Source organism: Pecten maximus, chromosome 19, assembly GCF_902652985.1.
Source record: "Pecten maximus chromosome 19, xPecMax1.1, whole genome shotgun sequence".
NCBI classification, from domain to species: Eukaryota; Metazoa; Mollusca; class Bivalvia; order Pectinida; family Pectinidae; genus Pecten; species Pecten maximus.
Window position 1 is genome coordinate 21,245,210 of NC_047033.1, and position 19,395 is coordinate 21,264,604.

Genomic DNA, 19,395 nt, shown 5'->3' on the forward strand with positions numbered 1-19,395 from the left:
TAGAATCTATCACTCCTGTGTGATGTAGACAGAGAAATATAATATATCACTTCTCTGTGATGTAGACAGAGAAATAAAATCCATCACTCCTGTGTGATGTAGACAGAGAAATAGAATCTATCACTCCTGTGTGATGTATACAGAGAAATAGAATCTATCATTCCTGTGTGATGTAGACAGAGAAATAAAATCCATCACTCCTGTGTGATGTAGAGAGAGAAGTAGAATCTATCACTCCTGTGTGATGTAGACAGAGAAATAAAATCCATCACTCCTGTGTGATGTAGACAGAGAAATAGAATCTATCACTCCTGTGTGATGTAGACAGAGAAATAGAATTTATCATTCCTGTGTGATGTAGAGAGAGAAGTAGAATCTATCACTCCTGTGTGATGTAGAGGGAGAAATAGAATCTATCACTCCTGTGTGATGTAGACAGAGAAATAGAATCTATCATTCCTATGGGAAATAGACTGAGAAATATAATCTATCACTCCTGTGTGATGTAGAGAGAAATAGAATCTATCACTCCTATGTGATGTAGAGAGAGAAATAGAATCTATCTCTCCTGTGATGTACACCATCTATCCCGCTTTAGTCATAGACATATATACTAGTGGGGTGACACCTAAAGGAGTGTCACAGAAAGAATGAAGTGTAGTTAGGGAAGATAACTCTGGATGAGCACAAAAGACAGAAAAAAATAAATGCTGAGGGTGATACAGAAATGTCCGTCTTGAGTTCAGAGGTTCCATGCACGAGTCCTGGTTTACATCAAAATCGTTCAATGTCAATTTTTCGACCAATAAGAAGCATCAGCGTTGTTATATGGCAAGAAAATCTGTGAGGTTGAATTTGCATCTAAAATAAAATTTGACCGACTGAATTCCTCAATGTGGTTGCTATGGCAATGAATCCCATGTGGTTGAATTCGAATTTCCCTATTTACAAAATGTACCATTTTGCATCCAAATCCATTGTCTAAACTTCGACAAATCAGAAGCCTTGATATGTCAATGATACCCATGCAATGGAATTCGCAGTCCCCTAATACCAATATATACCATATACCAATGGTAATCGAAATCAAACAATATCTAAATTTTCGCCAGTCAGAGGCAAATAAGTCTGTGGCGGCCATCTTGGCTGACCGATCGGAAAATAAAACATCAGTTGCAAACCCCATGACATTGAAGAACATTTGTGTCAATTTTTTTTTTAATTTTTAAGTTGGGCACTAAATAGATTATTGGTTATCTTATAACACTGGTAACCCCAAAAACCTTTATTTCCTTTCCTTTAGCATAAATACCTTCACTTGCTCTTAATTTCCTCACTTTCACTTAATTTTCTCATTTGCACTTAATTTATTCGTGCGACATTTAAAACTCTCAAATACGTTTAAATATTAATACTGGCGCGAGGAAATTGAAGGTTTGAGGGTTACCACTGTAATAATTTTTCATAATTCTTCAGTTTTCTGGAAGATGACACATTAATTGATTATGAGACATCAATTGGCATCTATGCAAGCATACGTTAGGGTCTCTCGTGTGTTGTTGTTCAGTGAGGTAGTCACCCATTACTATATGGAGACCCAGCCTCAAAACGATCATGATTGCAATATATACACATGGTGATAAAACAACCAAACAATCAACCCTAAGTTCATCTTAGTAACAGATGTACTCGCGGTATTCTAATCGATAAATAATTACATATACAATCAAAACAAATGTCATGTATATCATTATGATGTCAAAATCAGGGCTTCTAGGGACCACAGAACCAAATCAAAAATAGATTGTGGGTTTTTCCCGTTTGGGCAGAAGATTTAATAGGAAGGTGAATGCATCCACGCCTACTGATTGGATATTTAGGTGACTGGTGACGTAACATCCGCCACCTCTCGATGAAATACGACCCTTTTTCAAAACTCTATTGTGGCCGTTCTATGAAAGATATAGAAAAACTAAAGATACGCTTTTCTTCAGAACTATCTCTTCTTGTTATGTTTGGAGTTTCAGATTTTTGGATTTAAACGCTGATTTTTAAGGACCGGTTAAACAGAAGCTACCGGTCAAAGTGATGATTTTGGCATGTTTGACCCAAAATATCTCATAAATATGAATTTCCACAGGGATACCAAATACATCCAGACCTAGATCCAGCCGAGTTTTACAATGGTTCAAAAGACCATCAAAATTGTATGTGCCATTTTTTCCGCTCCCAAATCGCTACAATAGCCCTTACTACACTTCATTCTTTACAAGTTTGAATAAATTCAAAAATAAATTTTAAATAAATTTTAAAATTTTAACTGGCGTTGACTGGTGTGCATTTAACACTGGCCTTGACTGGAAAGCATTTGATAAATTATAAATACATTTGAAATAAATTTTAAAAAAAATGTGTAAATCGATTCAAATAAATCTGAATTTAATAGACATATATATTTTTGAAGTTAATATTTCTGAGGCTTATGTCTTTGTATGCAGAATTTGTGGAACGACACTTACAGTATATCGTGTTGAAGTAAGTCCCTTAATAAAATTGCTGAACATAGAATTTTCCAGATTAAAAGGTTTGACTTTTAATGACAGGAAACCATATCTACAATTCACACATAGTCCTGTAACGTCTTCGGTAGTTAAATAACGATAAACAGCATAGGATGAAAAGCATGCACATCTTGTAGATTGCACCTGTTCCTATAACCAGCAATGAACTAGAAATTGGCTCATCACCTTAATAAGTGCTAGACAAAAGAATGAACTGAGAATTTCTTCACACTTCATTGAGATTAATTAGATCGTGCAATGTTCGGCCAACTTTTGTACACTTTGGTGTGATACTGGTGCAGATACTAATGGTAGTTTAGAGTAATATGTCTCTAACTTCTGTTTCTCCATGTATGTTAAACCAGCTGCACTTGTTTGAATGTTACTCATGCATTGAGCCTCAATCATAAGAAGTGTCAATACAAAGGAGACAGGACGGTCGGCTAAAATCGTGTAGGTGGCCTGTGTAATTATATGATCATTGTTCGCTGTGATTGTACAATTTAGCGCAGACCTCTTTTTATACACACTGTGTGTTGAATTACATTTTGCTGTGCAGATATATGCAGGTAGCCATTTTGTGGTTGTGTGTTACAACTTTTTTAATAGTTTGCAGTTTAGGTCTTCAAGGAACCTGTAAATAAGTTTAGAATTCATTAAGGTCAATGTTTTCGCCACAAGAGACCTTTGTTCGTTTAAGGTTTTTAAACTTAGATCTTCTGAAGAATGTAGATTAGCAATATAGTAACACAATGCAAATTACTTTAGAATTCTATTTTTGTCTTCATGCAAGTTTTGGTTTCTTAAGAAAAAGTATATGTTATAAAAACAGCCTTTCAAGTTGTAGTATACATTTTGCTATAGAATGATAATTCATAATTTTGAGGGCATAGCTTTCATTTTCAGGGAACATGTTTAATTTGCTCGTCACCAGGGAAGCTGAACATAATTGTTGATGATGTCATAGATGACAGCGAGGAGGGACACCAATTTTATCTTTTCCCTCCGGATGATAATCAAACATACAGTAATATATTTTTTGCAAATTTTTTTTTTATTTTAGTGTATAAATTTGAAAATAAATATTTGTAAAAAAATTATATTTTGTAGGAGTGCAACGCTCTGATTCCATGAAGGACTCCAAAGATGTAAAAAGTATTTTGAAATCAGATACAAAAAGTCCAGAGAGGGATATTCGTGGAATTCTCAAATCTGATGTAGAGAAAGAGCAAGAATCTCATTCAGAACCTAAAAGTATCTTAAAACCCCAGGAGAACGACTTGGTGGTCAGTAAGGAGTCGGGTGAACCCCACAGTATACTGAAACAGGACGATAGTGACAAGTTGGCTAATGTTACGGATAGGGAAATTCCAAAACAAAGTGATGAGGAGGTGGTTTCCAAGGTAACCGCTTCCTCTGCATTGGATGAAGATCTTAAAGGCATTATTAAGCATGAATCCACGTCAGAAAATGTCAAAGATGTTGTAGAAAAAACAAATAAAGATAGCTCTGATGAAAAATCTGAACCTCGAGGAATTCTTAAAAAGGAAAGTAGTTTTGAAGTGAAGAAAACAGAACCGGATAAAAGTGTCCTAAGGAAAGGCCCTGTAAAAGACAAAGCGTTCCTGAACGAATTACGAGGTATATTAAAGAAAGATTCGTCAGAAGAAAGTATGGAGGTAAAAGATGATGGTGAAGAAAAGCCAGAAGTGTCGTCTGCTCATGAGCAAGTGTCAACACCTATTGTGGAAAATGGTAGCACCTTGAAGAAGGCAACAGATGATGAGAAATCCAACATGGTCGACACTGAGAGCCAATTAGTAAGGAAGAAAGGAAGAGACAAAAAACAAGCAGAGAGGTAAGAATTTCTGTGACAAGAGGCCTAATGAAGTGTGGTCTTATTTTAGTCTTTTAATTTTCCATCTGGTGATCAAGTTGACATCTTTTCCCAATTTTTGTAAGACTAATTCCATTTCATTGTAACCATGTTCATCTAAGATTAAAAAAAAAAATGAAATATACAGTAAAAAGGAAAAAAATGATTTAATGCAATTTTTCAACTAAAGTGATCAAAAATGATGATAAAATTGTACCTAACAGTTATCATACCAGTTACTTAAAATGTAGGAGCAATTTACCTGGGAATGTCATTTCCAGTTTAGGGCACACAACGTTTGAATGATCTTGATTAAAGGAGATGCAATCTTTGATTTTAAAATTAAAGTACTCCGGGCCTTTACTGTGAGGTAGCGTAACGTTACAGCTGTTGTGTCTGTAGATACTACAGCTACGGTTTGACGGTCTCAGCTAGTGCTCGCCCACATGATAAAACTCGCGTTAAATATCTATTGAGCAGTATTTATAGTCCGACCTTTGTTTACCTGGCCAGTTTAATTACATTATTGGATGGACAAGGTGAATTTGTGTTCGATCTACTTTACCTGTAATCAGTACACCTGAGTAGTGTGTACCTGTGTACAGGTATGAATTCTAATCATACCTATTCAGGACTCATATTCATGGCAGTGTTTCATGCATAGGGTGGATCTGTATATGAAAAGCACAATGTCGGATATTGAAAGTTGTGATAAACATTTTCACAGGTTTGTGTAAAGTTCAGAGGTGTATGTTGTCCAGGTTTTCAAATCAGCTGGATTTCAGCTCTGAAATGTATTTACATTTTAAATATGTATTTCTCCTTTCCTTGTGCAACCTGTAAGATTTTGAGGGAAAAAAATGAAGTGAATTTCTGTCTGTGGTCAAGTTCTTTGTGGTCATGCAAATATTTCTAGTTATTTTTAACTCAGTACGGAATGAAAAATAATCCACAAGTTTTCTATGTTTGAATTTCAACTGGATTAAATTGGAATGTGAAACCGTATGGTGTCTATGTGCCAGCTGTGTTTCTGTGACTGGGTTCAGATGGAGTGAAGACTGGATTTTATATGGAATATGCACCTGCATATAGTATTATGCAAGATATTTTATCTACATATTGAATATTGTCTGGAATTGTTGTGTATACTGATGTAAGCTGGACTAGCAGGTTTGGGTTTAACATGCTCAAGTAATTAAGATACTTATGTATTTTACATGTCAACATATCGCGAATATGTATATATTTATGGCAGTGTTAACTGTGTAGCATTTCAATGCTGGTCTCCTTGTTTAAGTATTTTAGCTTATAACAGCAGTTTAATTTGAGAGTGGATTATAGACTTACGTTTCCAGTTGAGGAAGTTTACCCTGCCAGTCTTCCCATAGGCATCATAGGATGAATTATGTATGATTTGAGTTGATTTTCAGCAAAACTTTCGGCCTGTAGCCAGATATTCGACTATGTAGGCTTGTCTGACTGTCATATATACATGTACTAAAGATTATACATCAAATGTGCTACAAGGTTATTGATATATCATGGCTGATCTTAGATTTCTTCATTTTGTTAAAAAAAATTGATTACATCTTTTTAAAATTTCCATCAAAATTAAATATATTTTGAGAGCGTATTTCCTTGGTTGAGTTCTGAATATTAGCGTGTAGTAATAGTATAGGTTATATATAAAAGTCTGTATTGTTTGATAGTATTAGTACATGTTATATATAGAATTAGTGTCGGGCTAAAGACGTGGTAATTGTGTTTGTATCGTTAAAGTGTGGCCCTGATTTTGATTCACACTTGAGGTGTACCACATTTAGCACTAGGTCTGTCGTGGAGGTGGGGGATTATAAGTATAAATGGATAAAAGTCTTAAAGGATTTGATATATCAGAAACTTTACAGCAATAAAAATAGCTCTAATCAGATATAATTAGTTGTTAAAATCTTTAGATAAAGACTCTTATATAATAATAATATGTTTTGTAAATTTGTATAAATCTGTCTGTCAAATACTATCAAGACCTGATTAATAAAGAGTTTCTTTAAAAAACAACTTAGGCTAACCTACATTTGAGCACAAGGTTTCAAGCTTTAAGGAAATAGATGATATGAAGAAATTATGCAAGTGTACTTATTTATATTCACGATATAACCTCCCTACCCCAAATTTGAGTTAGACTGGTCCATTAATCAAAACAGGCCTGTATCTACTATGAAATATTAGGGTGTGGAGGTCACAGATTGAACATGGACTAAGAAAAAGATTGACGTTCGCCTGATATTGATCTAATTACGGAGGTTATTTAGTGTGATCTTCAGACAGGAAGTTACCAGTGTCGTCTGCTAAGTCTGATTCACTGTAGGTAGTTGTGTAAATGGGAATGATAGAAAAACGTAGACATTTTTTAGTACAATTTGATTCAAAAGACGGAGGCTAAAAACAATAGGCAATAAACAAAAAAAAACAAGTGTTTCTGGTGACGTAGTTTTTTTGTAGATATCGTGATTCGACTCCGACACATGAAGTTGGTTGAGTGCAGGCGTCGAGTTACAAGACAAGGAATTTTTAATACACTGCTCTAATTGATATGGCTCAAGGAGGTTTCTCATGATCAGGTGGCGTTGTCCTCTCTTACATTTTCCTACAGTCAGTTTTAGAACTGAACAGTTCGTACAATGATGTTATGTCTTTCTGTCACTGAAACATGGCTTATTTTAAACCTTAATATATTTTCTGTGGTGCAGGATTTGAGGACTTGACTCACGGTCTTTTTGGGATGTGTTTCACTTGGACAAAGTAGATATTTGCATGATGTTTTTAATTTGAGTCTACATTGGTTAGGGCTACCTGGTTTGAAGTCAGGTTTTCTTACAATATTTCTCACATAATTCTACAGTGGAAATATGATTCAGTCGAAGGTAGCGGCGCTTAGAAAAAGGTTTGTACACTGAATATAATTTTTAAGCATTTTGAATCAGTATCCATCTTGCTCTAGTAAGACTCTATATTCTGTAATCTCCTCACTATTATATATGCAGTCTTAAATATGCTGTATATTCAATGTATTTCAATTTTTATGGTTCCTGAATTCAAATTATTTTTAAAGATTTGTATTTCATGAATTGATTAAACAACTAATTCTTGTGATAGATAAAGTCATTGCATGAATTCTTCTTTTGAAATGTCTTATCTAAGTTAATATCTTTGTTCTAATTATTTAAACAAAATCTATATAAGACTAAAACTAAAACTTAATTTGCATGTAAAAACTGTTCTTCAACTCTTTTCACCATAAAAGGTGAAATGTAGGAATTAAACAAACAAAAAATCAAAATTAAAGTCTTTATTCATCCTTCTTTCCATTCATCATACTATTCCATCACTACAGTAACAAGTAGTTCCTTCATATTTATATGCCATGTATATTCATCCTTTATTCCATCTGTCTATCCATGGCCTAGCGCCCTGCTATAACCATTACATATATTCCGTCTTTATCATTAGGAACATCCAGAGGAAAAAAATGAGTTGTACTGGCCTTTGCAATATGTATTAAGGACAAAGACTTCTGGATTTTTCTATTGGACTACAAATACCATATCTATAGATATTAGAACAAACATTCTCTTTACATACATGTATATCGTTATTCTTCCATTGTTTTGTTTTATTATTGCAATGAATTTTTTTTCACCTAACTTAAATTGTAAACATGAATATTCAAAAATCAGGTGTAAATGTGTTAATAGATTGGCAAAATTTTGACTTAATCTGATTCTAATGGGAAAAAATATTTTGCCTTAAAATAAATTATCTCTAATTTATCTATTTAATAGAAACGTCAGATTAGTTTAACCTTGTTGACCTTTGGGGGTCACGATAGCTCAGTCGGTTAAAACGTTGGCCACATAATCTCGGGTGAAGATCTGAGGTGCGTGGTCCGACAGTCCTTATCCGTGTCCGACCGTTTGTACTTCTTGGGAAGCTGAGAAACAAACTGGTCTGTTCTGTCGTGGTCGGGGACTCCTGTGGGCAAGACACTTTACTCTTATTGCCCTGGACAGCATGCAATGGACATCCCATATGTTGTTCAGTGAGGTAGTCACCAGCTACTACAAGTAGACCCTGCCTCAAATTATGACCATAGCTGTTCACAGGGTGATATAAATCCACCAAACAAACATATTGACCTTTTATTCGTATTGGTGTTTCAGGTACCTGACTCAGCCAGCTGACCTTACGACCCCTAATAAGTCACCGGAGACCCCCCACAGGAAGTACACTGGACGACACAAGACTCAGCCAATCACACCGGAGGAAAAGAAACAAGCGGAGGGACAAGAGGGGAACAGTTCTATAAAAGACAGGTTTGTGATTGGTTGAACCTTGTCCCCTTGTAAAGAAGGCATAATAAGAGCATCTATGTACCCTGCTATCAAAAAGGGCTATTAAGAATGGTCAGAAAATGACTAGCATCTATATGTTCAAAATGATGGGCTGAAACTAGACTAATTTTTTTTTTCTTTTTTTTTTTTTTATGACAATGATGCTGAAAATGTTATAATGAAAAGAAATTTGATTTAAGAAGAGATAATTCTATCTTCGTGGGTTATAGTGCCCGTGGATATGTATTTATACTTTTTCATTTCGCTGAAAAGTTATATACACATGTGTGGTGTGAATTAGAATATTCCCAGAGTAAAAGTTAATCAGAAGACATCGAAGGGGAAAAGGACAGATATACAATTCCTATAAAAAATGAGATTTTGTCATTTGACATATGCTTTCTGTATAATAGGTTTGCATGTGATTAGCCAATCAAAATTCATTGACTTACCCAGTGAGAAAAAGGGGAGATTACTCTTAAAGAGACTGTTTTTGTGTTGCCCTTGACGGATGTCGGAAAGGTAGCACATAGTGTTGCTTTTCCAGCGGTGACTTCAACAATGTTAAGGGATGTCGTTTAGCTCTGTTTCTGACAAAGGTAGACCAACAAAACCTCAATCATAAACGAAGCATTGGTAAAGAGCCTACTTCACTAAAAAATGTTTTATGGATTTCTGCATTCATTAGTCTTTTCAAATATATCCTTGAGTACCCATGTAAAATGCTTGATATATTGACAAAGTTGGACAGGTGACACATATGATTATGCATAATTCTTGTTTTTTAAATTCCTGGGTTTATTTTTAGGTTAAATGCACTGAAGAAGAGTGGAGACGAGGAATGGCGAAAGAGAGTTTCCAAGAACCTTGACTTTGATAGTCCTATCGATGTAAAAGGGAGAGCAGCCAGTCCTGTCGAGGTGAAACTTCGGGAGAAGCGATCATTGTCTCCAACTGCCAGGCCGTCTAGTATCGCAGATAGACTAATTCAGATCAAGAGTTCGCAGGAAGGATGGAAGGGTCGAGTGGAGGAAACAGATGCTAAGAAATTCACAGTAGCTCATAAAATAGCTGGTCAGTATAGTGAATTGAATTATGGAAGATTTCTGTCTTCATTTAATGGTAATATAGATATGTTAGTAGATTATTTAACACTAGCATCCCAAAAAACTCAAATTTCTTAATTAAATGTAATTTTTAGCCCACTATGGCCTTTATGGGTCTTTCTCAAATGTGAATGTACAGGTTCCTCTTGGTCTCCAGTTTTTCAAGTCTGATTGAAAAAAACTAAAAGGATGATGACAAAGATTATGGCCATAATGGATTTTGACAATAGCTAGTTGCTCCTGCTATATAATATTATATAAAGTTATTAAATGTTTTGAAGGAAGAGTGAAAGAAGGAAAAAAATCTGTCTTTCCTTTGACTGATATGGATCATTTATTGGTTTACACCAAATTCCCTCTTGGATCTCTTGTAATTCTATGTTCTTTGTTGAAATAATACTACCAATATAAATGATAATTTGGCCCCCATCATAGCTAGAGTCTAGTGTCCTGACCAACAATATATAATATCTTAATTAGTAAAGATTTTAAGATTCATTAACCCTTTATAGTCCTATCCACCTACTACATACAAAATCGTTGTGATGGTAGTATAGCATCTAAAGATATTTCAAATACACAAACTGGAGAGTAGCCTGTATTTTATATATGGTTATTTTTTTTTCCTCAGGCCAAGTAGAAGATAGTCCCTTAGTCTCAAAGCTGAAGCGTCTAACTAAAAGAGGTGAGACACAGCAGTTTCTTTTTGTAACGATTTTTGAACCTTAATTGTTCACTTTCTCCATGAAATATCTGCGTCTTGAGAGTTTCAGTGTGAATTAATACACAGAAATAATACAAGTATTTCACAAATGTCACATACTTAATTGATCATATTTTGCTTGCTACTAATTAATTTCACATAAAGCTTGATTGAAGTTCTCTTAATCATCGGTGTTTTACTGCTGAAGATCACTTTTATCACCAGTATTATTTCAGGCCTAATTTTATGAGATTTCAGAAGAATAATGAATGTTAGAAAACTTTTATCTGCTGCTTTTCATTGGGGGGGGGGGGGGGGGGGGGGGGGGGGGGGGGGGGGGGGTGCTGAAATTGGATAGAAGGGGCAGATACATCCAATATCTAAAAGTATTGATGGGGAGGGAAATTGATTATAGGTAGTGTTGTGTTGTTGGGGAGGGGAATTGGGGGATGGGGGGGGGGGATTTATTAAAGAGAGTATAGTATTGTTGGGGGGGGGGGGGGGGGGGGGGGGGGGAATTAATATAGAGAGTTTAGTGTTGTTGGGGGGGGGGGGTTAATATATAGAGTTTAGTGTTGTTGGGGGGAGGGGAATTTATTATAGAGAGTTTAGTGTTGTTGGGGAGGGGGATTTAATATAGAGAGTTTAGTGTTGTTGGGGAGGGGGATTTAATATAGAGAGTTTAGCGTTGTTGGGGAGGGGAATTTATTATAGAGAGTTTAGTGTTGTTGGGAGGGGAATTTATTATAGAGAGTTTAGTGTTGTTGGGGAGGGGAATTTATTATAGAGAGTTTAGTGTTGTTGGGGAGGGGGATTTAATATAGAGAGTTTAGTGTTGTTGGGGAGGGGAATTTATTATATAGAGTTTAGTGTTGTTGGGGAGGGGGATTTAATATAGAGAGTTTAGTGTTGTTGGGGAGGGGGATTTGATATATAGAGTTTAGTGTTGTTGGGGGGGGGGGGGGAATTAATATATAGAGTTTAGTGTTGTTGGGGGGGGGGGGGGGAATTAATATATAGAGTTTAGTGTTGTTGTTGTTGGGGGGGGGGGGAATTAATATATAGAGTTTAGTGTTGTTGGGGAGGGGGATTTAATATAGAGAGTTTAGTGTTGTTGGGGAAGGGGTTTAATTATAGAGAGTTTAGTGTTGTTGCAGAGGGGAATTTATTATAGAGAGTTTAGTGTTGTTGGGGAGGGGGATTTAATATATAGAGTTTAGTGTTGTTGGGGAGGGGAATTTAATATATAGAGTTTAGTGTTGTTGGGGAGGGGGATTTAATATAGAGTTTAGTGTTGTTGGGGAGGGGGATTTAATATAGAGAGTTTAGTGTTGGGGAGGGGAATTTAATATAGAGTTTAGTGTTGTTGGGGAGGGGAATTAATATATAGAGTTTAGTGTTGTTGGGGAGGGGGATTTAATATAGAGAGTTTAGTGTTGGGGAGGGGGATTTGATATATAGAGTTTAGTGTTGTTGGGGAGGGGGATTTAATATAGAGAGTTTAGTGTTGTTGGGGAGGGGGATTTGATATATAGAGTTTAGTGTTGTTGGGGGGGGGGGGGATTAATATATAGAGTTTAGTGTTGTTGTTGGGGGGGGGGGGGGAATAATATATAGAGTTTAGTGTTGTTGGGGAGGGGGATTTAATATAGAGAGTTTAGTGTTGTTGGGGAGGGGGATTTATTATAGAGAGTTTAGTGTTGTTGCAGAGGGAAATTTATTATAGAGAGTTTAGGTTGTTGGGAGGGGGATTTAATATATAGAGTTTAGTGTTGTTGGGGAGGGGAATTTAATATATAGAGTTTAGTGTTGTTGGGGAGGGGGATTTAATATAGAGAGTTTAGTGTTGGGGAGGGGAATTTAATATAGAGTTTAGTGTTGTTGGGGAGGGGGATTTAATATAGAGAGTTTAGTGTTGGGGAGGGGAATTTAATATAGAGTTTAGTGTTGTTGGGGAGGGGGATTTGATATATAGAGTTTAGTGTTGTTGGGGAGGGGAATTTATTATAGAGAGTTTAGTGTTGTTGGGGAGGGGAATTTATTATATAGAGTTTAGTGTTGTTGGGGAGGGGGATTTAATATAGAGAGTTTAGTGTTGTTGGGGAGGGGGATTTAATATAGAGAGTTTAGTGTTGTTGGGAGGGGAATTTATTATAGAGAGTTTAGTGTTGTTGGGGAGGGGGATTTAATATAGAGAGTTTAGTGTTGTTGGGGAGGGGGATTTAATATATAGAGTTTAGTGTTGTTGGGGAGGGGAATTTAATATATAGAGTTTAGTGTTGTTGGGGAGGGGGATTTAATATAGAGTTTAGTGTTGTTGGGGAGGGGGATTTAATATAGAGAGTTTAGTGTTGGGGAGGGGAATTTAATATAGAGTTTAGTGTTGTTGGGGAGGGGGATTTGATATATAGAGTTTAGTGTTGTTGGGGGGGGGGGGGAGGGAATTTATTATATAGAGTTTAGTGTTGTTGGGGAGGGGGGGGAATTAATATATAGAGTTTAGTGTTGTTGTTGGGGGGGGGGAATTAATATATAGAGTTTAGTGTTGTTGGGGAGGGGAATTTAATATATAGAGTTTAGTGTTGTTGGGGAGGGGAATTAATATATAGAGTTTAGTGTTGTTGGGGAGGGGGATTTAATATAGAGAGTTTAGTGTTGTTGGGGAGGGGGATTTGATATATAGAGTTTAGTGTTGTTGGGGAGGGGGATTTAATATAGAGAGTTTAGTGTTGTTGGGGAGGGGAATTAATATATAGAGTTTAGTGTTGTTGGGGAGGGGGATTTAATATAGAGAGTTTAGTGTGTTGGGGAGGGGGATTTGATATATAGAGTTTAGTGTTGTTGGGGAGGGGGATTTAATATAGAGAGTTTAGTGTTGTTGGGGAGGGGGATTTGATATATAGAGTTTAGTGTTGTTGGGGGGGGGGGGGAATTAATATATAGAGTTTAGTGTTGTTGGGGGGGGGGGGGAATTAATATATAGAGTTTAGTGTTGTTGGGGAGGGGGATTTAATATAGAGAGTTTAGTGTTGTTGGGGAGGGGGATTTATTATAGAGAGTTTAGTGTTGTTGCAGAGGGGAATTTATTATAGAGAGTTTAGTGTTGTTGGGGAGGGGGATTTAATATATAGAGTTTAGTGTTGTTGGGGAGGGGAATTTAATATATAGAGTTTAGTGTTGTTGGGGAGGGGGATTTAATATAGAGTTTAGTGTTGTTGGGGAGGGGGATTTAATATAGAGAGTTTAGTGTTGGGGAGGGGAATTTAATATAGAGTTTAGTGTTGTTGGGGAGGGGGATTTAATATAGAGAGTTTAGTGTTGGGGGGGGGGAATTTAATATAGAGTTTAGTGTTGTTGGGGAGGGGGATTTGATATATAGAGTTTAGTGTTGTTGGGGAGGGGAATTTATTATAGAGAGTTTAGTGTTGTTGGGGAGGGGAATTTATTATATAGAGTTTAGTGTTGTTGGGGAGGGGAATTTATTATAGAGAGTTTAGTGTTGTTGGGGAGGGGGATTTAATATAGAGAGTTTAGTGTTGTTGGGGAGGGGGATTTAATATATAGAGTTTAGTGTTGTTGGGGAGGGGAATTTAATATATAGAGTTTAGTGTTGTTGGGGAGGGGGATTTAATATAGAGTTTAGTGTTGTTGGGGAGGGGGATTTAATATAGAGAGTTTAGTGTTGGGGAGGGGAATTTAATATAGAGTTTAGTGTTGTTGGTGGGGGGGGGGGGTTATATAGAGTTTAGTGTTGTTGGGGAGGGGGATTAATATATAGAGTTTAGTGTTGTTGGGGAGGGGGATTTAATATAGAGAGTTTAGTGTTGTTGGGGAGGGGGATTTGATATATAGAGTTTAGTGTTGTTGGGGAGGGGGATTTAATATAGAGAGTTAGTGTTGTTGGGGAGGGGGATTTGATATATAGAGTTTAGTGTTGTTGGGGGGGGGGGATTAATATATAGACTTTAGTGTTGTTGTTGGGGGGGGGTGAATTAATATATAGAGTTTAGTGTTGTTGGGGAGGGGGATTTAATATAGAGAGTTTAGTGTTGTTGGGGAGGGGGATTTATTATAGAGAGTTTAGTGTTGTTGCAGAGGGGAATTTATTATAGAGAGTTTAGTGTTGTTGGGGGAGGGGGATTTAATATATAGAGTTTAGTGTTGTTGGGGAGGGGAATTTAATATATAGAGTTTAGTGTTGTTGGGGAGGGGGATTTAATATAGAGAGTTTAGTGTTGGGGAGGGGAATTTAATATAGAGTTTAGTGTTGTTGGGGAGGGGGATTTAATATAGAGAGTTTAGTGTTGGGGAGGGGAATTTAATATAGAGTTTAGTGTTGTTGGGGAGGGGGATTTGATATATAGAGTTTAGTGTTGTTGGGGAGGGGAATTTATTATAGAGAGTTTAGTGTTGTTGGGGAGGGGAATTTATTATATAGAGTTTAGTGTTGTTGGGGAGGGGGATTTAATATAGAGAGTTTAGTGTTGTTGGGGAGGGGGATTTAATATAGAGAGTTTAGTGTTGTTGGGGAGGGGAATTTATTATAGAGAGTTTAGTGTTGTTGGGGAGGGGGATTTAATATAGAGAGTTTAGTGTTGTTGGGGAGGGGGATTTAATATATAGAGTTTAGTGTTGTTGGGGAGGGGAATTTAATATATAGAGTTTAGTGTGTTGGGGAGGGGGGATTTAATATAGAGTTTAGTGTTGTTGGGGAGGGGGATTTAATATAGAGAGTTTAGTGTTGGGGAGGGGAATTTAATATAGAGTTTAGTGTTGTTGGGGAGGGGGATTTGATATATAGAGTTTAGTGTTGTTGGGGGGGGGAGGGAATTTATTATATAGAGTTTAGTGTTGTTGGGGAGGGGGGGAATTAATATATAGAGTTTAGTGTTGTTGTTGGGGGGGGGGGGGGGAATTAATATATAGAGTTTAGTGTTGTTGGGGAGGGGGATTTGATATATAGAGTTTAGTGTTGTTGGGGGGGGGGAATTAATATATAGAGTTTAGTGTTGTTGGGGGGGGAAATTAATATATAGAGTTTAGTGTTGTTGGGGAGGGGAATTTAATATATAGAGTTTAGTGTTGTTGGGGGGGGGGGAATTAATATATAGAGTTTAGTGTTGTTGGGGGGGGGAATTAATATATAGAGTTTAGTGTTGTTGGGGAGGGGGATTTAATATAGAGAGTTTAGTGTTGTTGGGGAGGGGGATTTATTATAGAGAGTTTAGTGTTGTTGCAGAGGGGAATTTATTATAGAGAGTTTAGTGTTGTTGGGGAGGGGGATTTAATATATAGAGTTTAGTGTTGTTGGGGAGGGGAATTTAATATATAGAGTTTAGTGTTGTTGGGGAGGGGGATTTAATATAGAGTTTAGTGTTGTTGGGGAGGGGGATTTAATATAGAGAGTTTAGTGTTGGGGAGGGGAATTTAATATAGAGTTTAGTGTTGTTTGGGGAGGGGGATTTAATATAGAGAGTTTAGTGTTGGGGAGGGGAATTTAATATAGAGTTTAGTGTTGTTGGGGAGGGGAATTAATATATAGAGTTTAGTGTTGTTGGGGAGGGGATTTAATATAGAGAGTTTAGTGTTGTTGGGGAGGGGGGATTTGATATATAGAGTTTAGTGGTTGTTGGGGAGGGGGATTTAATATAGAGAGTTTAGTGTTGTTGGGGAGGGGGATTTGATATATAGAGTTTAGTGTTGTTGGGGGGGGGGGGGATTAATATATAGAGTTTAGTGTTGTTGTTGGGGGGGGGGGGGAGGGGAATTAATATATAGAGTTTAGTGTTGTTGGGGAGGGGGGATTTAATATAGAGAGTTTAGTGTTGTTGGGGAGGGGGATTTATTATAGAGAGTTTAGTGTTGTTGCAGAGGGGAATTTATTATAGAGAGTTTAGTGTTGTTGGGGAGGGGGATTTAATATATAGAGTTTAGTGTTGTTGGGGAGGGGAATTTAATATATAGAGTTTAGTGTTGTTGGGGAGGGGGATTTAATATAGAGAGTTTAGTGTTGGGGAGGGGAATTTAATATAGAGTTTAGTGTGTTGGGGAGGGGGATTTAATATAGAGAGTTTAGTGTTGGGGAGGGGAATTTAATATAGAGTTTAGTGTTGTTGGGGAGGGGGATTTGATATATAGAGTTTAGTGTTGTTGGGGAGGGGAATTTATTATAGAGAGTTTAGTGTTGTTGGGGAGGGGAATTTATTATATAGAGTTTAGTGTTGTTGGGGAGGGGGATTTAATATAGAGAGTTTAGTGTTGTTGGGGAGGGGGATTTAATATAGAGAGTTTAGTGTTGTTGGGGAGGGGAATTTATTATAGAGAGTTTAGTGTTGTTGGGGAGGGGGATTTAATATAGAGAGTTTAGTGTTGTTGGGGAGGGGGATTTAATATATAGAGTTTAGTGTTGTTGGGGAGGGGAATTTAATATATAGAGTTTAGTGTTGTTGGGGAGGGGATTTAATATAGAGTTTAGTGTTTGTTGGGGAGGGGGATTTAATATAGAGAGTTAGTGTTGGGGAGGGGAATTTAATATAGAGTTAGTGTTGTGGGGAGGGGGATTTGATATATAGAGTTTAGTGTTGTTGGGGGGGGGGGGGGGAGGGAATTTATTATATAGAGTTTAGTGTTGTTGGGGAGGGGGGGAATTAATATATAGAGTTTAGTGTTGTTGTTGGGGGGGGGGGGATTAATATATAGAGTTTAGTGTTGTTGGGGAGGGGGATTTGATATATAGAGTTTAGTGTTGTTGGGGGGGGGGGGAATTAATATATAGAGTTTAGTGTTGTTGGGGAGGGGAATTTAATATATAGAGTTTAGTGTTGTTGGGGAGGGGAATTAATATATAGAGTTTAGTGTTGTTGGGGAGGGGGATTTAATATAGAGAGTTTAGTGTTGTTGGGGAGGGGGATTTGATATATAGAGTTTAGTGTTGTTGGGGAGGGGGATTTAATATAGAGAGTTTAGTGTTGTTGGGGAGGGGGATTTGATATATAGAGTTTAGTGTTGTTGGGGGGGGGGGGGGGGGGAATTAATATATAGAGTTTAGTGTTGTTGGGGGGGGGGGGGAATTAATATATAGAGTTTAGTGTTGTTGGGGAGGGGGATTTAATATAGAGAGTTTAGTGTTGTTGGGGAGGGGAATTTATTATAGAGAGTTTAGTGTTGTTGGGGAGGGGGATTTAATATAGAGAGTTTAGTGTTGTTGGGGAGGGGGATTTAATATATAGAGTTTAGTGTTGTTGGGAGGGGAATTTAATATATAGAGTTTAGTGTGTTGGGGAGGGGGATTTAATATAGAGTTTAGTGTTGTTGGGGAGGGGGATTTAATATAGAGAGTTTAGTGTTGGGGAGGGGAATTTAATATAGAGTTTAGTGTTGTTGGGGAGGGGGATTTGATATATAGAGTTTAGTGTTGTTGGGGGGGGAGGGAATTTATTATATAGAGTTTAGTGTTGTTGGGGAGGGGGGGGAATTAATATATAGAGTTTAGTGTTGTTGTTGGGGGGGGGGGAATTAATATATAGAGTTTAGTGTTGTTGGGGAGGGGGATTTAATATAGAGTTTAGTGTTGTTGGGGAGGGGGATTTAATATAGAGAGTTTAGTGTTGGGGAGGGGAATTTAATATAGAGTTTAGTGTTGTTGGGGAGGGGGATTTAATATAGAGAGTTTAGTGTTGGGGAGGGGGATTTAATATAGAGTTTAGTGTTGTTGGGGAGGGGGATTTAATATAGAGAGTTTAGTGTTGGGGAGGGGAATTTAATATAGAGTTTAGTGTTGTTGGGGAGGGGATTTGATATAGAGAGTTTAGTGTTGTTGGGGAGGGGAATTTATTATAGAGAGTTTAGTGTTGTTGGGGAGGGGAATTTATTATATAGAGTTTAGTGTTGTTGGGGAGGGGGATTTAATATAGAGAGTTTAGTGTTGTTGGGGAGGGGGATTTAATATAGAGAGTTTAGTGTTGTTGGGGAGGGGAATTTATTATAGAGAGTTTAGTGTTGTTGGGGAGGGGATTTAATATAGAGAGTTTAGTGTTGTTGGGGAGGGGGATTTAATATATAGAGTTTAGTGTTGTTGGGGAGGGGAATTTAATATATAGAGTTTAGTGTTGTTGGGGAGGGGATTTAATATAGAGTTTAGTGTTGTTGGGGAGGGGGATTTAATATAGAGAGTTTAGTGTTGGGGAGGGGAATTTAATATAGAGTTTAGTGTTGTTGGTGGGGGGGGGGGGGGGGTGGGTTATATAGAGTTTAGTGTTGTTGGGGAGGGGGATTTAATATAGAAAGTTTAGTGTTGTTGGGGAGGGGAATTTGATATATAGAGTTTAGTGTTGTTGGGGATGGGAAATTAATTTAGAGAGTTTAGTATTGTTGGGGAGGGGAAATTGATATATAGAGTTTAATGTTGTTGGGGTTGGGAATTTGATATATAGAGTTTAGTGTTGTTGGGGAGGGGAATTTGATATATAGAGTTTAGTGTTGTTTGGGAGGGGGATTTAATATAGAGAGTTTAGTGTTGTTGGGGAGGGGAATTTGATATATAGAGTTTAGTGTTGTTTGAGTGTGGCTTTTGTATGTGTGATATAATATGATCAGTTGTATAGTGGAACCATGTTAGTCTGAATATTTCAATTTTCGATAATGGCCCGGGGTTTCTGTAATTCCTATGAATTTCGGATTAATGGGGTTTGCTTATTTTGATGGATCCTAGATTAATGGGTTCCCTTATTTTGACGATTCCTAGATTAATTAGGTTCCC

At 37.0% G+C, this 19,395-nt stretch overlaps 1 protein-coding gene across 5 annotated transcripts in view; it reads left to right on the forward strand.

Moving 5' to 3' along the window:
- The window catches only part of LOC117317266 (supervillin-like), a 118,325-nt gene that overhangs the window by 80,087 nt on the left and 18,843 nt on the right, over window positions 1-19,395 (forward strand). For 4 of the 5 annotated variants that reach the window (XM_033872004.1, XM_033872006.1, XM_033872008.1 and 1 more), the window contains 5 exons: window positions 3,672-4,419; window positions 7,340-7,381; window positions 8,658-8,810; window positions 9,637-9,902; window positions 10,566-10,619. In XM_033872004.1, coding sequence (XP_033727895.1) covers window positions 3,672-4,419; window positions 7,340-7,381; window positions 8,658-8,810; window positions 9,637-9,902; window positions 10,566-10,619 — 1,263 coding nt within the window. The remainder of the gene's footprint in view (window positions 1-3,671; window positions 4,420-7,339; window positions 7,382-8,657; window positions 8,811-9,636; window positions 9,903-10,565; window positions 10,620-19,395) is intronic. The other variant, XM_033872005.1, reaches the window with a different exon arrangement.